Source organism: Candoia aspera, chromosome 4 (assembly GCF_035149785.1).
Source record: "Candoia aspera isolate rCanAsp1 chromosome 4, rCanAsp1.hap2, whole genome shotgun sequence".
NCBI lineage: Eukaryota > Metazoa > Chordata > Lepidosauria > Squamata > Boidae > Candoia > Candoia aspera.
Genome location: NC_086156.1, coordinates 117441930 through 117464657, shown reverse-complemented (window position 1 = coordinate 117464657; position 22728 = coordinate 117441930). Strand labels below are relative to the sequence as shown.

The following is a 22728-nucleotide window of genomic DNA, read 5'->3' as shown; positions in this document are numbered from 1 at the left end:
GCCTGGGCCATGAAGCCGGCGGGGGTTACTTTGGGGCTGGTCCCTCCCTCCTTCTCAGCCCTGGGGAGAAGAAGGCAAGGGCCAGCCACTTCCAAAAAAGGTTGCCGCGGGTTGACTCGGTGGACCAGAACATCCCTGGGAAGTCAGTGCCTTCAACAAAGGATTCCCAGCTCTGCTCAACAGGGGGAAGAGAGTGAATTGCACTCTGCACATGGGCAGATCCTTGGGCCCTGGAAGATGCCCCTTTGGTCCTCAACTCCTGGAACTCTGCCTCTGCCGCAGAACTAGATCTGAACAATGCAGCCACACGGCTTTTGAGGATGAGCGGCCCCCCTTTCAATGTCCGTTTGTTTGAAGCCGTTGCCCCGTAAATCGGGGGCTCCCCCCTTTCTTTGTTCCCGCAACCCAGGCTGTCCTTTCCCCTCGTGGCCTCTAGGTGGCGCCCTTTCGCCTTTTGAACGGGGTTCGCCTCGCATCCAGCGCTCCGAGGCCTCCACGCTGCAAAGCGGGGCGGATTTGCGGGCGGGGGGGGGGCGCCTGTTCTCTGCAAGGGTCCCCTGGAGCAACTGCCTGCCGTCCTGGAATGCCACAATTCGGAAGAGCTCCGAAATTCCCTGAAGTGAGCTATGAAGAGAAGGCTTTTAAAAATCTTGTGGACCCGCTTTAGATCCTACGAAGTGTTCAGGGCTTGGGTCCCATCATTTCAGCCTACGCTGGCTGCATCCCAGTTCCTTTCCTCCTCCTCCCTCTCCCCATCCCCCCGAAAACCATGAGGTCTGGAAACTTTAGGAAAAGCATTCTGAAAGTGGATCCTTGTAGGGGGAGGAGGATGCACCCACCCACCACACGTCCTGCAGGGAAGCTCCCTCTCGTTTTCCAGGCCATAAATTACGGCTCCCTGACCTATGTCAGCAGTGCTTTCTCTCTCTCTCTCCAGAGTTTTAACCCTCGTGGAATATTTTGAACATGGATCGGTTTACCAGGCGCACTCCGGAGGGATGCACGAAACGGCAGGCTCTGCTCTGAGGTTCGGCCTGGAAGGGGCCGTCCTGAAGCCTGAGATAATGCCATTTTTAAACACACCTATTCATTGATAGCCTGCCTTTCCTTCGAGTTGCAAGGACGTGTATGGGGCGTTCCTCTGCCTTTTTTGCCCCCCGCAACAGCCACCCTGTGAGGGAGAAAACAGTGCTGCAAAATCACCCCGTGAGCTCCAAGGCCAAGCAGGGAATCTGGGTCTTCCCAGTCCAGCCCTAACTTTCTCACCATGTGAAGCCGGCCTCTAGTAATTGGGTCTAATTAATTTAATCTACGTGCAAAGTTAAATTAAATTATGCGTCGTCAGTTCCCCGCCCTCTCTGGAAAACCCCGCTCTCAGCCCGCAGCAGATTGCAGGATTGAAGGGGGTGTTTCCCAGGGGGTCTTGCAACCGTGAGCAGACCTTTTGGGAGCGCGTGGTTTGGGGGGCTCTGGAGGATCCCACGCCGATCCTCCGAGAACGTTCCTTCTCCCTTGCAGTTCCTGGGCTGAAAAACCTGGCTGTGAGGTTTCCAGGATTCAGCACACAGAGCTGGTCACACACACACACACGCCCATACCAGACACTACAGCATCTCACTAGTCCTCATTGCTTTGAACCCCGGGCCTGCTGTGTGAGGTCTTTGCTCTCCAAACCCAGTGCATCCATCAGCTTATGCCTTGTATTTGTTTAGTGGCTGCCCAGCTTATGAAGTGGCTGGCTGAGATCTCCTGCACAATTGAAAAGATCCATGGGGGGTGGCGGGGTGGGGACGAAGGAGACACGAATAAGCTTTCCCGTCCCTCGCCTGCGGATGGGTGGGTGGCCTGGTACCTCTTCTCATAAACGCGTGCCCAGGAAACGAAGGCCTGCGGATCTCTTCAGGCAGGTTACAGCCGGGCATGCAGAATGCTCCCATGCTTTGGACATGGCAGGCGCCGGCTTTCTTGCCCCAGAGCCTCGCTTTGGCCCGTGGGGTTGAGACTTGGTGCTTCATCAATACTCCCAAACCTCATTCCACAAAACGGCCAAGTCGGCCGCTGTTCGAAAACCAAAGGATCCGAGAATGTATACAGAAACAGGCAGAGAGGTATCTTAGCAGGCAGAGTCCGCAAGAGTTACAACAAAATATTTAGACTTAAGGGCACTTCTGATATATTCCGTTTCAAAAAATATAAACAAGAGGAGAAGCAGCGCTTTCCTGCTTTAACATAGATGGAGCTTGAAAGTGGTGCCGATAAATCCTGGGCTGCGTTCGGTCTGGGCGTGCTCAGAGGCAGAGTTGGGCCTCATCCGGGCTGGCTGCTATTCAGAAGAAGGTTGCCTGGGTTGCTGAGCTGGGCGTCGGATTTGCTGAACCGGAGCCTGCCCAGAGCAAACGGTCTGGTGGTGCCAGCGCAGCCAAAGTGAGGATGGCCTTGGCCTTTTTCACTTGTCTGCATGGACAGATACTCATGTTTTAATAGTGTTGGGTCTTATTTGCATGCTCAGGTGCCCTGTGGACACCTTCCCACTGCCATGATAAGGTTTTGGTTTGGTTGTTGAGCAGGATATTTGTCCTGTGCTTTCACACTGAGGACTAGTCACCTTTTATATTTTTTTTAAGGAAAGGGGGCGTTATCAGAATTTTCACTATGGATTCTGAGACATCTCCTCTCTCTCTTGTTTTTGCAAGACATTTTCTTGAAAGCAAGGAAACATAGATTGCGGGTGGTTATAATATGCCGATTTACTGTTTAACCCATTTTCTGGATGTGCATGATACAGCAAAATAAGACTTAAATGGGCAGCGTTAGAACGACAGATTAAGATGCAAAAAAAAATAAAATCCTGCTGCTAGCCCAGCATCATGTGTGAATGCAGCCTCTGAGAATAAAGCTGTCTGTTAACTATCTTGGTTTCCAGCCCAGCGATGGTGTTGCCATCTTGATACCTGATCTTTTTTTTTTTTAATTTTCCTTCTGTTAGCAGCGTTTGTGCATCAAATGGAAAGAAATCCCACCAATTCATTCTTGCATACTGTGCAGGCGTAAAATGGCATCTTTGCCCTTGTTAAATATGCGAAGTAAGCACCATTGCAGATTTAAGTGGTGCCCTTGGAGGTTTGGGGTTTTGCAGGGCTCCAAAATGAAAAAGCTTTACTGTAAAAGTCCTGATGATTATGTGAAATTATGTGCTTTAGCAGACGCCGGGGCCAGCAAACAAGGGCTTTGTGATATGAAGGGCGAAGGGCGTTTGAAATTACCCTTCCTTGACCCAAAGCCCTGTAGTGGTCAGGAGTCAGCATTCCCAGAATCCCCTGCCAGCATGGATGTTCTGCTGGCTAGGAATTCTGGGAGTTGTAGTCCCAGCTGCCTGGAGGACACCAGCTATGGGAAGGCGGCCAAAATCAGCTGTGGGGCTGAAACGGATGGCAGCGATTCACTTTGCTTGTAGCGTGTGGACTGGTGGGCTCTTTTCTACGTGGGGACGTGGCGCTTTGTCTGAAAAGGCCAAGGGCATCCTTTGAAGCCCTTCGACCACAACTTCAGTGCAGCTTTTACATTTGGGAAATCACTTTTTGGCGAAATGCTTTGTGAACCTCCGCTTCTTGCATCATTCTCCCTATATGGGGCGGAGGGGGGGGCACAGGCATGGCTGCCATCTCGACTTTGGGACGCCCCTAATCATGGTCGCCCCCAGAGCAGGGCAAGGGCATCCTAGTCACAGGGCCATTGTGGCTTGTACCCAGCCCTGGCTTTTCAGACCGGCCGAAGCCACCTGCGTGAGGTCTTCACACAGCGCAGGAAAAGCAGACCTGTGGCATTTTCGCAGTTGCGAAGCTGAGTCCACCTCATGCGCTGATGTCAAGGGCCCCCAGATGAGCTGAAGACTCAACAGGCGTGGCTCCAGCTTTGGGAGACCCCAAAGAGGTCAGAGGAGTTGAACGGGCGGCTCCGGGAAGCGGTTTTAGACTCTCCGAAAGCACCAGAATCTTTCCAGGTGGAACAACTGGAAAGGAAGGAACCTTCCTTCCTTGGCAGGCTGGCGCTGGGGGGTATTTGGGTGTAACGCCCTAATTTGTGCAGAAGCACCTCCTGGATGGGGCCACGGGGGCCCCCTTTTCTGCCACCCCTTTTCACCGCAGCACAGCTGGCCTTCCCAACCAGTTCACGTTTTGCCAATTTCTCCCCTTCTTCCGCCTTCCAACAATTCCTTCTATATTTAAATATGCTGACGCCTTTCAAAGCAGCCCTTCCATTAATCTACCACCCTTCCATTCACCTGGGAAAGGGGGGGGAAGGGAAATGTAGACACACAAAACTCTCCTTTTTTTTTTTTAATGTCCTTTTCCTTTTAGTTTTCCGTTTTCTTTCCAAGGGCAGCCTCTCAAACCACCAAATTCTGTCCGTTTTGCATTCTTGAGAGGGAGGCAACTGGGCCCGTTGAAACCGGAGCATATTTCTCTTCCTGGAAGCGATCCGGAAGGCATTTTCCTTGGCATTTTTCTCCTCCTCTCCCTTCTTTCCTTCTATTTTTGTTGAAGTTTTTTTTCCCCTCCTCCCGCCGTGGCTTCAGTCCTGATTCCGTATCTTCTTTCATCTCCTGACTCCCGCTCCTGCGAATGCATTTTGAGTGTCTCTTCATTCCAGTTTTTCACATTCACCAATTCTTTTCTCCTCCCTTTTTCTCTGCCTCCCAAAAAAAAAAGAAAGAAAGAAAGAAGAAGAAGGGGGGGAAATCTCCCTGTTCCTTATTCCCATTATTTTGCGTTCCTTGTTGGAATTATTTCATTGCTTTGGAAGGAGAAAGAAGGCGGGTCGAGGAGCCCAAAACCGGAGCTACGGGGGGATCAAAAAATAGGAGGGGGTGTGCAAACGAATTCGTCCTCTACCCCCTTTTCTTCCGTCTTACACACTTTTCCCCACCTCCCTGAGGATCTTGGAGCAGAGGGGCTCAAGCAGCTGACTGGATGCAATTTCTCCCTTGTTTTACTATATTCTTGGTGGGGGCTTCACCCCCCACCCACATTTCTTTCTTTCTTTCTTTCTTTCTTTCTTTCTTTCTTTCTTTCTTTCTTTCTTTCTTTCTTTCTTTCTTTCTTTCTTTCTTTCTTTCTTTCTTTCTTTCTTTCTTTCTCTTTCTACAACAGCAGGGGGGGAAAAAGATGCCGTTCTTTCTCCCGGGATTCTCTCCATCTTTTTCTCGGAGTCTCTGCAAGTGCTTCAAACTTTCTGGACTGGCCCAGAACCTTGTGCAAAACGGAGGATTTATAAAACTTTATTGACCCGGCAAATTAGATCTAGCGGATACATTTCTTAAAAAATCCCTCTCTCTCTCCCTCTTTTTCTATATATTTGGTATGCATCCCTCTGTGTGTCTCTCCTTTTCTTTCCCACCCTGCTCGCCAAGGAGAGTGTTAGGGACTGCCTCTCGGAATTGGAGAGTGTGAGATTGTCAAAGAGGAAAAACAAAGAGGAAAGGAAGAACGGAAGGAAAAGGCGAGAAGAGACCGGAGGGGAGCTGGTGCCTGCCCCCCCCCCCCTTGAAAGGAGTCGCTTCTCTCTTTGCAGTAATGGCCCTTGGGAACACTTGGGTTGGATTTTACACCGCTCTGCTCTTCTGCCTTTGGGAACTCTTGTTCACAGACGGACTCAGCCTGGAACCCATCTACTGGAATACTTCGAACAAAAAGTAAGCCCCTTCTCTTGGCGTCCCAGAGCGCGTCGACTGGGTGGGGAAGGAGCTTCAGGTGCGGCGAGAATGTGCCACGTTTTGTTGCGTTAGGGAAAAGAATTGCTTTTGTGCCCAAGGATCTTGGGGTGGGGGGTGGGATTGGCTTGGCTTAGTTTCCTCCTGGCTTTGTTTTAAATCTAATTTGGATGCTCCAGGGGCAGATCCTTTAAGCAAACAAGAGGAAGGAGCCGGGGAACGTATCGCTGGTCGGAGATGCCCAAGGTTTCGGTGGGGTTTGGGGTGAAACCGATGAAGCAGCGGCTCCCCCCAGCAGTTCCAGGCCAACTGTGAAGAGGGGAACCCCTTTCCCTTTCCCAAACGTTTGGAACCTCCATCTTCACCTCCACTTTTTGCATTTGGAGCAAAAGGGGGTGAAAAAAATGACACCGCCTTGGCTGAGATCTGGGGGGAAAGGGGCGTACCCAGACACAATGCCCACCGAGAAACAGCTTTCTCCCTGTGTCTTCCTCCCCCCCACCCCCAAAGTGTGATTTCTTCCCCCTGCTCATGTTTTTCTAGAGTTTGGGGTTCAGATTCAGCTGGTTTGTAAGGTTACGCGTGTCCCTCCCAAAAGATAATGCACATGAAATCTGAAATACTACTTTGACGGTGTGTTAAAGTTGGCTGGCAAGTGTGTGTGTGTGTGTGTGTGCATCAACCCCATGATACCAAACTGGTTTACTAGCAAGTTAAGCCTGGAATGTCAGCAGTTTCCGCAGGTTTGCATTGTCTCAGTTTTGGTTTCAGCAATCGCTTAAAAATCATGGTCCGTGAATCTTGAAATGAAGCTTTGCTTTGCCGTGTGCAGCTCTGTACTTTCGACTGCAGCCGTGTGCATTTATTGCTATTCAGAGGCACAGAGGGCATCTCAAGGTAGGGGTGTGTGTGTGTGCGTGTCCGTGTGTGTTCCACTCTGTGATTTGGGTGGGTCTTGTGTGAATTGTGTTCTGCAATCACCTAGAGTGTGGCTGCGACAATGGCGTGTTCTTCCCTTCCTCTCCTGTCTGCATGAATTAAAATTGTGAAATTTGCCAATCCTGTTTGGCCCCATCCCTTCCCGAGTTGATCTGTGCAAGCCTTTTCAAAGGGGATTGGAACGGGATCGGTGTTAACTTCCTGGCAGTTCTTTCTTTAAAAGGTGTGTGTATTTGTGCAGGGAGCCCATGCAGTCTTCAGGATTGGGGGGGGGGGGAATCAAAGAAGAACTTTTTCATCTTGTTTCCTCCTGGTCTTTAATGGGAGTCTTCATGCCTGCCACTTTCCCCAGTCAATTCCCAAATCAGGATAAGCCTGGACACTTTTGTCCCCGTCTCTCTGCTTGTCTCACACGCTTACACGCTCAGACCTCTCCTTGAGTCCAGCCTGACTCCCATCTGTTAACAATTGTGACTAAATCCCCAGTAACTTCTGAAACTCAAGTCCTCCTTGCACACTTTCTGGAGGGAGGGAGGAGGAAGAGGCCGACTTGGAATAATTTATATAGAAACTGGATTTGGGATTACGTCATTTTTCAGAAATGGTACGGCGAGGGGGGCAGATAAAAGAATTTGGGGGAGTGGGGAAGAGGCACGCTTCGAGGTGGGTTGTCAGAAAATCTGTCCCTTGCACATTAGAGGGGGGGAAAAATCCTGTGATTCGTAAGTGCTACAATTTGCACTCTGTCACCATGCGAGGCAACGCTTCCTAGCAACAGAAATATATATATTAGAACTTAATGAGCCCTATTTGCCTAAATCACGCTGTGTATTTTTCTCTCTCCTGACTTCTGATGTTTTCGTGTTCCTTCCCTCACCTGAACCCCCTCACCCAAAAGGAAAACGGGTCCTGTCTCCCCCTCTCAATTTTGGGGTGAAGAGGCCCTGCCCTCGTGAAACCAAGAGGGGAACAATGGGTGGGGGTCCAGGGGGAGCTTCTCTGAATCTGGGGGGGGGCTGGGCTGAAGGGTGGGTCTCCTCTGTGACTGGGGAGCCCTTCAGCCGAAGCAGCTTGGAAAGGGGGTGGGCAGTGCTGCCCCTCCAGCATTGGGTCTGGTCAGCATGCCCTGATGGGTTGGGGTTGCTCGCTGGAATCCGTAAACTTCAGCCCTGTGGTTCGGCTGGACTTGGGCAGACGGAGCGCCTGGTTGTGCTTCTCCACTTGAAGGCAGTTTAGAGGAAGGGACGGAGCAGAAGCTTCAGAACTGGGGGGCCAAAGTGGAAAAGTTGCACTCAGTTCTTGAAGTCTTGCTCAACTGTCCTTGACTGCTACAGTCATCCAGCAACGGTTCAAAGGAGAATCCGAACACCTCCGCCCCGTTCTGCCCCACGGGTGAAAGGATGAGAAGCTGGCACCTGGGGGCACGTGGGCCCTTGTAGGCTTCTCCTTCCTGCTGTCTCCATGATGCCAAGTTTGGGAAGGCGCGTTCTGAAGACCTACGAATTGGGCGTGTTGCGTTGTGCCATCCGGCAACGTGAAACAGAGTCGTGTGATTTGGGGCATGCGTTCAACCGTTGGAAGGTGGGCCTGTTTCAGGTCTTTCGGGAGAAGGAGGACTGCAGTGGATCTATCAACTTAAAATGCACTTGAGTTGATTCGTTGGTAGCTCTGGAAGGTGGAAGCGAGAGGTGGATTTTCCAAGCTATGTTGGTTCCCCCATATGGCTCTCGTGCCAAACATCCTTTCCTGCCCGCGATAGTTTTTAATTATTACATTGCAAGTTATCTCATTATTTTCTTTGACAACGCTGTGAATCAGGCAGGTTCTAATATGGAGATTTATTTAAATGTGGTAAGTTAATGAGTCAATTAATTGGCTGACCTCCCTCTCCGAAAGGTAAAGCATCTTTCGGCAAACAAGGTTACGCCTCCCTCATCCACCCAAGATGGTGGAGAGAAATAAAAAAAAGAACCAGCCGTGGGGATGATGTGGCAAAAATCCTGTGTGTGTAAGGATGAGTGAGCTCAGTGTGATTTTGTCCCCCCTCTCAGGAGTAGAGGGCTTATCTGTTCCTCATCGTCGGCTCGCTTTTCAGCAAAAAGGTATGCTTGGGATGGTTGCCCTCGTAACAAGTGGCATGATAGATCAGACCCCTTTGAGGTAGAGCTTCTCTAAAGCCAGCGCTTGGCTTTTAACAGGAGTGGGTTCCTAGCCCAAATCCTCAACCCCTTAGCGTTAAAAAGTCTGCCTCAAATATTACGCATTTTGCCAAAGCCCGAAATCTACACGTGAGTGTTCTTAACGCCGTCACACCCTTTCTGCTTCTCGGCATCCTGTGGTCAACGGTGCGGCTGGTTTCTGGGCATATAAATATACCTCCAGTTGGAGGCCCGGGCATGACAGTCCCTCTGGCCACAGAACAGGCTCACTTCCCCGTGCCTTCTCTGCCGGAAAATGCTAAAAATATTCACTATCTACCAGGAACGTCTGGAGGGGGATCAAAAAAACTGTGGTGGTGCAAGTGAAGCCCGGCCCCTTTTTTACATGCGTTGCACAAGCGCAATGCACATTAAAAACAGGGCAGAGATTTGGTTGCACGATCACGGCTGCCATCTTGACTTAAAAAAAAAAAGAAATCCGTGGATGCCCTCGTGACCCGAAATCCCTTTTTGCAGACTTTTCAGTGTTTGGCTCTGGATTACTCATGCTAGAATAACAGCCACCTGTTAACTCTGAATTCAGTCTGAAACCCCCCCTTTGGTCCCATGCGAGATTCTTTTGACGGTTGAAGGAAAACACCTTCTGAGCCCCTTTCCACACCCACAATGGTGCGAGGCAAAGTGGATGTCCGGCAGTTTATTCTGGTTTATGCTGGTGTGGAGGGGAGAACCGGGCTGAAGCTAGTCCAGCTTAACTCACTTTTAACTCACCACCTCAACAATGTCAGGATGGTGGTTCAAAATAAGGATTTATTTGCCAAGTTTCAGCTCTACTTCTGCAAAGAGAGGCTTAAATCAAGAAGTGTATCTTATCGGTCAAAAACTTGCTTTGCGTGTAGAAGAGAGTTAAATCTCTGATACGTCTGGTGGTCCAGTCACGTAGCAGTTGGTGTGAAAGGCCACTTCCTCATTCTCACGCAAGAGATCCAACCACTGAAGGAACCCTGGATTAGATAAACCAGTATCCAAAACCTTCTGGGGTTCCTCTAGCTTTACAGGACTGAACCTGGAAAAAGCAGGTTGAATTGCATGCTCCGTTTACATCCAGTGAAGCTGTTTTGCAAAACTCCTGTCTTTGTTAGCCTGTTGCTGCCCCTGTTCTGGAGGGCAGATTTCACTTAAAAAGCTTTTCTGGAGCTCAGTCCAGCGCAGTTTGGAAAATGGCCCCCAGTGTGTCTAAAACAGTGGAAGTTTCCCTGCACCACGAGGGTCCTTCCTCTTTTATGGTTTGGCCCCATCTGTTCCAGTCTCCTCCGCTGCATCCCATTTGAAGTCGGGCAGAGAGACCCACTGGAGCACGTCTGTTTTATGGCCAGTGTAGCTGCCATGCCTTCCACCCACACTCCGCCCCCAAAAGGACTTTGGAAATTGTATTTTTGGAAGCGATTCAGGGGCATTCCCGCAGAAAGCAAATACGTGGCCCGCATCTTCTGCATGGCTCGGGTATGTGCAGGGGGCCAGCCACGAAGGTCAGCCACGCGGGGCATCTCTTTGACAAGCATTGAACAAATTTGGGGTGACCGAGGAAGAACTGAAGAATTCTCTCGACGTTTCCTGGCCTTGCTCTTGAGGAAGAAGGGATGCTCACCCATATCTTCTCCAGAACAAGCTTTCTGAGAACCCTGTTGTACTTGAAGATGTTTTTGTAGCAATTAGAGTTGCCCACGGGGATGGTCAGACAAGTTGAGATGGTTGTTGTGAAGCCATCTCTTGACCTTTTTGATCCTCCCTGTGGACACCCCACGCTGCTACAGAACCAGCATCTTCATCTAGATCAGTATTTCTCAAACTTGGCAACTTTAAGATGGGTGGACTTCAACTCCCAGAATTCCCCAGCCCCCAAGGCTGGCTGGGGAATTCTGGGAGTTGAAGTCCACCCATCTTAAAGTTGCCCAGGTTGAGAAACACTGATTTAGATGAAAACAGGCTTGCAAGGGGCCATGTTGACCTTCAAAGAGATGGATATTCCAAATAACGATTGGCTTTTCTTGTTCCTTCCTGAAATGGGCCCAAGAAGAGGGGCCTCTGTACCTGTTTTGAGCAGGCAGATGACACAGTGGCAAAGCTCCAGTCGAGCAGCGGATGGCAACACTTGGCTCGGTGTAAAATATTTTCTTCCTCTTGACACTCGCCTGTGATTCCTTGGCAAACAGATGTTGGCTTGTCTAAGGTGTTTGTCTTTATCTCCGGCAGACAACCCTGCGCGGAAGATGATTCTTTTCCCCTTCGCTACCCGGCTCCAGCCTATGTGCGAATCCCACATCTCAAGGGCTGTAGCACTCCAGAAGCAAAGGGGCACGCATGAGCTCATAGCTATGTCCTCATGCTATTCCCTTCTGGCGTCAGCAGCATTATGCCAAGTGCAGGACAGCAGGGAGATGTGGCAAATCCAAGGTATTAAAGGCATGTAAGCAAAGAACACGCAGTAGTGAGATCAAGGTTGCACCAGCCCCCTTCGCTAGACCTCTCCGCTCTTTCTCCCCCCCCCCTTTTTATTAATTAGTAATTGTTCAAGATATAATTAAGACACATAACTTGAAACATAAGACCGGCAGAATATTTGACCTCTCCGTACTTTCAGTTGTGCTTCCACCACGTTGGTACGATGCTTTCACCCCCATTGCCTTGGGTACTTTAGGAGTAAAAGCTCCCTTTATCTTTTGCAAAGGGGCAGCAAGTTTTTGTTCCCGCAGCAAAAAGCCAACCAATTTGAACTCACTTGACTTTATGCCCCATGGAAGTCCTGAAGACCCGTCATTTTTTTCCGCCTTGCTCATGGCAAACTATAATTTTCCCTGGTGTTCCTCCACGCGGCCCATTAATCTCATAGACAAGATTTGGGTGTGGCAGATCCTGCCCCGGTATATGGAGAGGTCAGGTTGGATGATCTTTGCGGTCTTTGGCAGACCTGTAATTATCTAATACTGTAATCTTCCTCTCAAAGCCACTGAAAAGTGAATGTCTTTGGATACTTTTAACCGGTGCTTTGAAAGCCTTTCCTTCTGAGGAAACACGTGGTCCCCGAAATGCTTCCTCTGTAGCAGCGGGTACATGACTGGAGGGAGAAACCTTTTCTCCTGTATAGTCCTTCCCGTGGAATGAAATGTTCCTGATTTGTTGGGATGAAAGGAATATGTCTTATTCGTTAGGGTCTCCCGTGAGCTGGCCTTTGTCTTAGTTTGGGTCACACATCCTGGTTCCAGATTCAGCCGTGGGCCCTGCCATCTTGAAAAGAAGCAAGAGCAGACGATGGGACCGTCCTCCCGCGGGTGGAGAACCTTTTATAGGTGGTCAGCATTCATAGACGGGTAGTCCTTGACTTACGACCACAATTGGGACTGGAATTTCCGTCGTAAGTCAAGTCACCAGGTGTATGGACCTGATTTTTGGGACCATTTTCACGGCGGTCGTTAAGCAAGTCCAGCTTCCCCAATGGGCATTTTTTGCCGGAAAACAGCAAAAAAGTCGCAAAATGCAATCACGTGACCAGGGGACGCTGCAAGCGGTTGTGAATGCAAGCCTGTTGCCCAGTGCCCAAAGTGCAATTGTGACTGCGAGGTGGTGGTGTGATGTTTTGCGACACTCATTTACAGGCCGTAAAGCACTCATTCCAAGACTGTCGCAACTTCGGACCGTCATTAAACAAATGGTTATAAGTCGAGGACTACCTGTACGTAGCGTTTGCTAGATAACCCTTAGACTTACGCACCTGATTGTGTCTTTGGTGTTGTGTCTTCCTCTTGCTATATGTCCCATAACCTGGTGGTCCTTCCATGAGCCAAACTACCGTGTCCACGGTGGATTCCTGGCTCGGTGACAACCCACCTCTAAATGAGTTGGAGAGCAGAACTGGGGACCAGCCTCTCACCCACAAATATTTAAACTCCGTGGGGAGGAAAGGCAGGAGGGCTGAAGATTCCTCAGTACTGTTTTAGCAGGTGTTATTTGTCCGTGGCCCAGCTTCAAGGCCAAGAAAGGCAGGGCAAAACGTCTTTTAAACCAGGGAAGGAGGCTAAGGCTGACTGAGGCCGTGCCGAGTCCGATCGAAGGCCTGGGGAATCTGTGTCAAGGTCTTGCCAACAGCCTGAGCGTTTGAACGCTTCCAGTGAAGAGCAGAGCTCGGAGTTCCTCTGCTGATCCGCTTTTTTGGTTGGGATGTTCTTCCCAAACGCTCGGTCGGAGTCTGCCCTCGGCTGACCTCAGCCCGTCCTTCTGTGTTCTGTGCCAGGGGGAACCAGAGCAGAAGTCTTGGTCCTCTCCTCTGCAAGGCTCTTTAAATACAGACCGTTGCTTGAAGATTGCAGCGGGAGGCTTTTAAATCTCATTCAGTCTCCCCCTCTCTTCCTTTCAGCACGACTGTGATCTTCCAAGGAAAAGAGGCAAAACTTTCCCTCGTTTTTCTGAGCCTTGGCTGCAGCTGCTTTCCCACCATGCCCGTTACCCTCTGAGTCCCTGGGGCTGTCGCAATAAATTAGATATTTGAAAATGGAAGTGGTGCGCTCCCCCTCTCCCCCAGGGCAATCGAGCAGAACCGGTCTGAGTCTCCTGATTGAAAAACAATCAATCAATCAATCAATTCCCCCCCCCCACGCCAAATTTCACTGTTGACTCTCCCAACAACATTTGGCCCACTGCATTTGTTCTATGTGTCTTTAAATATTTGTATTTATTTCCACATGGGTTATTATGGTTGCGACACTGAGGGACGGATGATCCTTGTATTTGCACGTTGTTGCAAAGCTGAACAATTTCCCCAAAGGAATAGCTGTGTTATTTTTATTAGGTAGATCCGACCAAGAGTCCCGTGGTATCCAAAAGATTCATGCATTTCTTCTGACGGTCTTCCATGGCATACAGCCCGCTCCATCTCCCCTATTAATGACTGTTTGGAATTGCAGGAATAAACGTGCTAGCCCAGTTTCTCAAACTTGGCAACTTTAAAACGTGTGGACTTCAACTCCTGGAATTCTGGGAATTGAAGTCCACACGTCTTAAAGTTGCCAAGTCGTAGCTGTATAAGATAAGAAGTACAGGTTGTCCTCAACTTACGACCGTTTGTTTAGCGACCGTTCGAAGTTATGACAGTGCTGAAAAAAGTGACTTGTGACTGGTCCTCACACTTATGACCATTGCAGCATCCCTGTAGTCGTGTGATCAAAATTCAGGCGCTTGGCAACCGGCATGTATTTATAATAGTCGCAGTATCCTGGGTCACGTGATTGCCATTTGTGAGCTTCCCAGCGGGCTTCTGGCAAGCAAGTCAATGGGTGGATCCGGATTTACTTAATGCCCATGGCAATTCACTTGACGACCATGGCAAAAAAGGTCATTAATTGGGTATGACTCACTTAACAACTGCCTTGCTTAGCAATGGAAGTTCCCATCCCAATTGTGGTCATAAATTGAGGACTACCTGTAGATGAAATTAGTAGTCCAATCTGGGGGGAAGAGGCAGCACAGCAGACTCCAACTCCCATCCTCCACGTCCAGTACACTCATTGGTCATGCTGCCCAGGGGTGATGGAAGCTGTAGTGCTGCGACTTTGTTGGGAAGGCCATAAGTGTGCAATTTTGCACCTTCTCCGTTCTTCTCGACAGCTCCATGCAGCAAGACAAAGTGATTAATCGATTAACGTTTTAATCACAGGTTAAAATTTACCACTGCCGAGTCTATTACAAATTGATTTTTTTTTAAAAAGAAACCACCGTTGAATTGGTCGACAGGCCTAATTTGCAGGGCAGGCAGCGAATCTGAAATGTGTCTCGTTAACAAAGCTTTACGCGGAGGAAGGCCCACGTGGGCAGGAACCATGGCCAGTGTTCCCTTTTCTGCCTCAGCGGGCTGGTGGGCAGACCCGGGGGATTCGGACGTGGAAAATCCAAGGGACCTGTTTCTGCCCCAACCTGGGGAATGCCAGATAAGTCCTGGGCAGAAGCCCCCTGACCAAACCAGCTTGGAAAGGCTTGGCCCAGGGTTGGCCCAGGGGCATCTCCGTATCTTTCCACCCAGGGCCCCGAGGTTTCTGTGGAGCCTGGCCTGGCATCACCCAGCGCCTGCCTTTTCGGGTTGGCCTCCCCTTCTGGAAGATGTCATCATATCCCTTGCAGACCGTCTGCTCTCGGCACTTTGGAAGTTGAAGTTAATTGAAGCTCTAATTAAAGTTGTTCTGCTCCCTGTCTGGAATCAGGGCTTGGGGTTTCGGACTGCAGCTGGATGCTGCTGTTTCTCATTCTGGCCTGGCAAATAGTCCTCTGGGTTGCCAGGGAATTCTAGCAAGTTCCTTCTCCACTTTTCCTTCTCCAAGCAAAATTAATCTCTCCATCATTCTTCCTCTGTCCTTCCCAGTCCTCTTACTGCTTCCTCGTTGCTCTTTTTGAAATCCTTCCAACTCCTCCCCAGGAGGAATCCCGAGCAAGCTTTTTATCTGCTCCGGGCACTTTTTTGCAGATGTTTTCACAGGGGCTAGAAACATGATTTTTTCTTTTGCCCCCCTTTTCAAGGCAAATGTAAGATTTGGGTGTTGGAGATCAGCAGGGGTCTGATTCGGGTGACTCTTTACAACAGCTTGCAAATTGGTTTTGTCATCTCCCGTGCTCGGTTGAGGTTGATTTGCGCTGAGTCTTTTCATGAGAGCGCTTTTGCTTTTAATTTTTAGTGCAAATGGTTGCTGTGCATTTTCCTTTATTTTTAAATGGGAAAGGGAATTTCCAAGCTGGCCGGGAGTTTTCGGCATTCAGGGTCCAGAGCAGGGGAGCATGTGATCAGCATCTGTCAGATAGAGGAAAGCAGTCAAGAAAATCTTTTGTAATAACTCTCTGAGTCGCCCCATTTCTGCTTAATTCAGCTTCCCTCCTAAAAAAATTAAAAAGGAGGTTTTAAAAGCTTGTAACACAACGATCTCTATGGAAGTCATGAAGGTTGGACAACCCTGTAATGTACTTCAGGAGGAGCACATCTGCTCACAGGTGATACAGGAAGACAGGAAGATCCACCATGTGCCTGTAAAACCCTCTTCCTGTTCAGTCTTGGACTGCTTTTAAAAACTGGTTTCCTGCCCATTTAAAACCACTTTATGTTCATTCTCCCCCCCACCCCATGCAAACAAATGGTAGAAAGAAAGAAAAAGAATGCTGCAAGGCACATCTCTTATATCTTTTTTTTTTAAAGAAAAAAGAAAAGGCTTTTTAGATGCTTCATTCTCTTTTCTATAAAGCCGTCCTAGTTTACAGAAATATATTTTTGCTCTCATCAGACTTCAGGCTTAAGGTCCTGCAGAAACAACAACTGTAAATGATCCTCATGCTCAGTACGTGAAGGATTCCCCCCCCCCCCCGCTATTTTTCATAGTATGAATGGTTGTAGGAAAAGCCACCTTTTCCCTACTAAAATATCCATGGATATGCCCCATAATTCTAAGCTTTCTCCTTTTATTCAAATCAACAGCTTCATGCCTTGCGTCCAAAAAGGCTTCGCTTTTGTTGCAATGGTGTTGCTAAAGAATTCTCTGCGTACGATGCTGAAATTCCCTATAAAATTCCCATATCAAATAATGCCCCCTTCCCATCATCAAACTCGGCAAAAGTGGGCTCGAGTGACTTTCAAGTGCAGACAGTGCCACGTTGCACCCTGAAACTCCACCTAGGCAGCTGAGTGCCCAAGAGGCTGAATATCCAAACAGCCACCTTCCCACCCAATAATTAACACGCAGCCTGGGGAATTCTGGGAGTTGGAGTCCACCCATCTTAAAGTGGCCAAGGTTGAGAAACATGGAGCTAGATAAATACAAGGGAGGCCCCTGGCCAAGATGACATTTTTGGCACCACACCTGTCTGAGTAGTAGGGACCTTTGGCTGCTTCCTTCCTTCATCCAGATGCTCCAGCTCCATCCAGCTGTCCAGATTTGGAAACTGGAGCAGGAAATTTGGGGCTTTTTCTGCTGACTGAGAAGAGGTAATCTTACCTTGCATCGCTGTCTGGTTTGGCTTAGGGGAGACTTCCCCTCCGAACCCCTGCCTCGCGCTGTGTGTTGTTCTATTTATTCCCGATAACTCTGGGCAAAAGCAGCTATCACCAAGAATACACAACAGTCGAGAAAAAAGTAGTGCAATTTATACAAAAGTCCACCAGCACTTGGGACAGCTGTGTAAGTCAAAGGCAGCTGCTGAGCTTTGCTTAGAAACCGAAATATATTTGATTTATATGCTGGTTGAGAATGGGCTGTGTAAATTCCTTTACCTAGCCATCCCAAGATTAATTTCAGGGCAAGCCCAGCTTAATCAGGTGTGGTGGTGGTGGCAGTTCCTGAAGTTTGCAGGCAATGCCAGACAGGGACTTTGTTGGTGGGTCAAAAAAATCAAGATGGCGGTCGCAACTGAGTTTTGAGGGGGGGGGTTGGTTCTAGCGTTGTAAAAAATTTGAAGGGTCTTCAACTCTTACGGTCTGACCTTTCCCAGCAACTGCCTCGCTTGGGTTTTGAATCTGTACGTGTATCAGCACAATTTTGGAAGGAAATATTATGATTGAGGACGATAAGGTGAGGTGGCGCTATATCCCTAAAACATGGAATTTGTCATCTCGTGAAGAATGTTGGTTTTGTAGAGCCTGGAGCACGGCAGAGAGGATAATCCTAATGAACTGGGAAAATACTTCTCCTTCCTGGGTTTAAGGAATGGATCCAGGATGTACCGTATTATCAATTTTTGGAAACCTCCTAAAAATGAGAAGAGGAAGCAGTATGGTTTAGAGTTAAGTATAACTTTGAAGATTGAATTAATTTTATATCACTCTCAGTGGACTTTAGGTGGATCTTTTCTCTCTCTCTCTCTTTTTGGTTGATTAGAGTTTTTAATATTGTGGGGGGCCACTTTTAGTTTATTTTAATCCCCGTGATATATCTGGGTCTCTTTTTTTCTTCGTTGTATCAGTGCTGCTAGCCTTTTCCCCACTGCTGGTGGTTTTTGTTGTTTTGTTTGTGTATTTCCCTGTTAAAAATAAAGGTTAAAATTTAAAGCCTACGGTTTTTGCTGTGTTAGGATCTCATCCTTAGTCTTCATGATGGGGTAGCATCTTCCCCCGCAACCGAGGATCAAAGCCTGTTGCGTGATGGGGGGAGTGTGTGTGTGGACCCTGGAGGACAGGAAAGGTGCTGCTTCTGTCGCTGAAGCACCTGCAGTTTTTGCCTAACGTTTGGGCCGGCCGGATCCGATCCCAGCGAGCAAAACAGGGAAAATAACCCCACTGCAATCTCTTCCATGCACACCACTAGATTGCACCAGCTTCATTCCCTCTCCAGCCATCAGCCGCCCAGCCCAGCCCAACCATTGTGGGCTCACCACGCAAATTGGCTTGCCAAGTTCTCCTCTCTGGTCAAATTACCTTCCCATTCTGTCCAAGTGGTCAATCATAATCTATTATGTCGGAAGAAAGGTAGGAAAAGAGATCCTTATTCGTCCCGCTCGGTCCCCCTGCCCCAGCTTCTCTTCGGCTCTCATTCGGCTCTCCCGCCTCCGCCAGATTCAAGAGCCCCTTGGAAGCCGAGCAGGAAAGAGACCCAGGCCGCCTGGAGCACCAGGCATCTCGCGAAAAAGCGGGGGCCCGCCCCATCAGGCTGCCGCAGGAGCACTTAAAAATCAGTCCCCTCTTGTTAAATCAACAGGCAGCTCAGGGATGAGCAAGGCTTTGCACTCATTTGGGTGCATTTTCACCAGCTGGTCCAGGGTGGCTCCAAAGCTGACCTTCATCCAGGGCAAACTCACATTAAAACGTAGCTGGGGGTAATCATTCTTTCAAAGTGAACTCAAATCCTGAATTTTAGACCATCTCCCCCTGCAAAGGAAAGATTAGACCCCACCCCATCCCCCAAAAAGCTTGGCTGTCTCCATTACTGTATGGCCAGTGAATCTAGCTAGCCACGCATTTTAATAATACAGTCTTGGGGAAAATAAATCTAAGGCTCTTTTTTGGTAAATAAAGCAATTGCAACATGTGAAAATAGTCAGGGCTGACTTGGGTGCATAGACATACACCTTTTCCATCCTGTGTCGGCCTTGCAATGTCCGAACGGGTGGGATATCATGAGCAAAAAAAAAAATTAAACCATCCTGATGTCACCGATAAGCAAACGGGAGTTGCCGATTTACAGATGCTTGTAGGGTTAAAACAAAACCGTTGGTTTATTTTTTTTTCTTTTTTCTTCTGCACCTGGGGGATGTGGAAGGGTTGTTGTTGGGGCCCCCGAGACACCGCAAGTACTGTGGGACGAGGCTGGGGACCCCCGTCCCCAGAAGGTGGGGAGCCGGGTGGTGCAGCTGGCACAGGTCGAACGGTTTGGACGCGTCTGAAGTTAAAAGTGTTCTGTGAGTGGCTGTTTCGTTGGAGCTTCAGATATAAAAGGGGGGGGGGGAGATAGCTGTGCGGCGTGAATGTGCACATCTGGAAGATGGTCTTTCCTTGCGCTAAATAACTACATTCTGTGTTTGTGTGCGTGTGCACATAGGCAACAGCATTCATACAACATACTGAGCCAGTGCTTCTCAACCTTGGCAACTTGAAGATGTTGAAGCTTTGCTGGCTGGGGAATTCTGGGAGTTGAAGTCCACCCATCTTCAAGTTGCCAAGCTTGAGAAACATTGCACTGAACTCTAAGTGCAAGTGAACAACACACCACTGTTGGGTTCACAGAAAGTGCAATGCGTGAGCGATTGCACCAATTTATAGTGCCATTCACTCACGACGCAACGGCTGCCTGGTGTATCGGTCACCCTAAATCGTACTTTGCTTTGCCAAATATTCACAGCATGCCGGACCCCACGCTTATCGCCCCCTTTTGGCCTCCACCGGCTTGTTGTGCTAACTCAGCAGGGGTCTGTTTGCTTACGCACAGAATCTCTGGGTGTTGGTAATCCTGGGTAAACAGCCGAGAGGCTAATCCAGGCCTGGTTGAAGATTGATTTTTTTGTGTGCGGTGGGAAATCTCCCTTCCGGGGTCACCCAGGCTCCAGAGTGGCTGGAGACCCCAGGCTTTATGTGTTTTCTTCAAGGCTCCGGGGACGATCTCGGAGTACACTGGTTTGACCGAGGAGTAAGAGATGGGCTGTTTTCTTGGCTCAACAGGAGAGTTGGGCTATCGAGCTGTGCTCCCCGATGTGCTGGCCTTGCCCGACATTTTGGTCGCTTGGACACTCCCAGGACCTTCCACTGATCCAAAAGGGCTTGTGCATCCAGAAACCCTCCTGGACATCTCTGGTTTAAAATCATAATGGAGTGCACCAGACTGGAAGCATGGCTGAGTGATGTTCCTCTGCTGGTATTTTCTTTTAATGCCCATAAGCCCCAGGAAGAGGGAAATTATCACTGAATGTGGTTGAAGGGCACCAGACTGAGAAGGCTTACAGAAGAGGAACAGCTCTCCCAAAACTGGGGCGTGCGGTGTTTTCAAAGTCAAGCCATTTCAGAGGCGGAAGGCCCCGTCTTGAGTGCAAAACATGCCATTCTGCAGGCAGGCTGTCCCTTCTGTCGCCCTGGAAGCGTTTTGAGCCTGAAAGCTCTGCGGAACCCTATCGAAATAAAATGGGGAAATTGGTTGGAAGGAGGCCAGTGAGCCAAGCTTTAGGGGGAGTACTGGCAAAGGGAAAACCCACCCTTGTTTTCCCTGAGATACGGGATGAAACACTGGGGTATTTTTCTATCCACGGGTTTTGTGAAAAGTGCCGGTGGTGCGTTCCCTCCTGTCGAATGCCTTTTCCCAATGGAGTTGCAGTTGTGACCATTTGCGAGCAGTGCGGTGGTATCCTCGGTCTCCAGCCCTCCTGATTAATTCCCACAAAAACAGTTGAGAAAGCGATAATATTAGGGCACCCGAAGCTAAGCCACTGAATTCTTAGCTGGGAATTCTAACCTGGACCCGTCTGTCGGATGCTCCGCAAGGCCACCGCTGTGCTGTTTCAGCTGAGGTTCATGCAGAAGATGGAGCCGTCCCTGGGAAACAATGCCCTGCAAATTTGTGCCAGCCTTCAGGATTCTGCAGTCTCCCCGCACATGCGCCAGCAACCTTGTGTCGTTGCATGTATGCATCGATGTGTGCCCATTGCAGGGCCCTATGGGTTGCGTGGTAAGCCAGCTTACATGCTAGGGTTATGACATGTTAATAAAGAAGAATGAGGCGATGATGGTTCCACCCACTCTTCCCTTTATTATGCGGTAGGTAACCTGCAGCGTCATCGTTTTGCCAGAATTTGGCAGCAAAATGGCCAGTTTTCGGTCCTGCGGTTTTTGGCTTGTTTTTTCTGAGCTGGGAATGGTTTTAGGATGGGCCCAGGAGTAGCTGACGTCCTGCTCCTCCTCTCCCTCCCCATCCAAGAAAAGAAAAATTAGGCTCACCCTTTCCATCACAGCTTGTCCAATGGCCTCCTGCAGAAGGGGACGCTAATTTGCGGCACGCGCAACGCACATAAAGCACAGGTGGAGTTTGGATCGCCCCGTTGTGGCTGCCGCCTTGCCTCTGTCTTCCACAGGCTGTTGTGTTTGAGGCAAGGGGTGGCCTGCTCCGCTTTTGGTGATACTAGCATCTGAAGGTGTGTGAGATTTTTTTAAGGCGCATTTGTTTCCTGCACCTGGGTTGTAAAGAAGGAAGCAAATAGAGTGGAGCTCACACTTGAAGTCTCTACCATCATGGATGAAAGTAAAGGTAGTCCTCGCTTGACAACCCCATTGGGATTGGAATTTTGGTTGCTAAGTGAAGCAGTCATTAAGTGAATCTGACCTGATTTTATGGCCTTTTTTGCAGCGGTTGTTAAGTGGGTGTTAACATGGGTGTTAAGCAAACCATGTGGTTGTTAAGCAAATCACGTGGTTCCCCATTTTGCTTGCCAGAAGCCAGCCGGGAAGGTTGAAAATTGCAATCATGTGACCATGGGATGCTGTGATGGTCGTAAACGCGAACCAGTTGCCAAGTGCCCAATTGTGATCACATGCGTGCAGGGACCCTGCAATGGTCGTAAGTGTGAGGACCAGTTGCAAGTTGGTTTTCTCAGCACCGTCATAAGTCCGAACCATCACTAAATGAATGGTTGTTAAGTGAGAACAACTTTTATGGCTCTTCCGTCTTCAAGAAAGGAAATTAACTCCATGCAATGGTAGCAGGTTGGGGTGGCACTAAAAATCCAGTTTTCTTTGGCAGGGTTCAGGCGCCAAAGCCGAAGGGGGTCGGATTCATTGTGGTTCTGTGTGCTGTGCAAATGTTGGGGTGATGAACGGTGTGGTCTGCCGGGCAAACCCAACCAAATGTGGTTTATAAAACAATCCAGGCAAAACGAATCTGTGAATCTAGTCTGCGAATATGGATGCGTAAGGTTGTCTTTAGGATCGGCTCTAACCTTAATGCAGGGTTTCTCCACCTTGGCAACTCTAAGATGGGTGGACCTCAACTCCCAGAATTCCCCAGCCAGCAAAGCAAAACTGGCTGGGGAATTCTGGGAGTTGACGTCCACCCATCTTAGAGTTGCCAAGGTGGAGAATCTCGGGCTTAATGAATGCCACGGAGAGATCAATAGAGTAGGCCTGCCACTTGGAACAGACCCCCTGCCCTCCCACCCCGGACTCTGAATGTGGGTTAATGCCACCCTCCGATCTTCAACGGACAGGTGAGGCCCAGGTGAGCCAATCATCTGCCTGCCAAATCGATACCCCTCGGTGCATTCAGGTCCTTTCAGACGCCAGCCCGTCACAGCGAGTGTGTTCCTGGAGGAGGGGGAGAAACCGGCTTTCCAAGAGGGAAGGGGGACGGAGCAGAGATACGGCCGGAGGCCGTGCCAGCTCCACCGACATTCCTTCGCCCTGGAGCTCGGCCAGCCCGGAATAGC

General features: G+C 49.3%; 1 protein-coding gene across 1 annotated transcript in view; it reads left to right on the top strand.

Annotated features, from left to right (window-relative positions):
- The first annotated feature begins 5561 nt into the window (after positions 1 to 5561).
- Positions 5562 to 22728, top strand: part of EFNB3 (ephrin B3) — a 38769-nt gene continuing 21602 nt past the window's right edge. Inside the window, exon 1 of the mRNA XM_063301674.1 lies at positions 5562 to 5692. Coding sequence (XP_063157744.1) covers positions 5574 to 5692 — 119 coding nt within the window. The 5' untranslated portion in view covers positions 5562 to 5573. The remainder of the gene's footprint in view (positions 5693 to 22728) is intronic.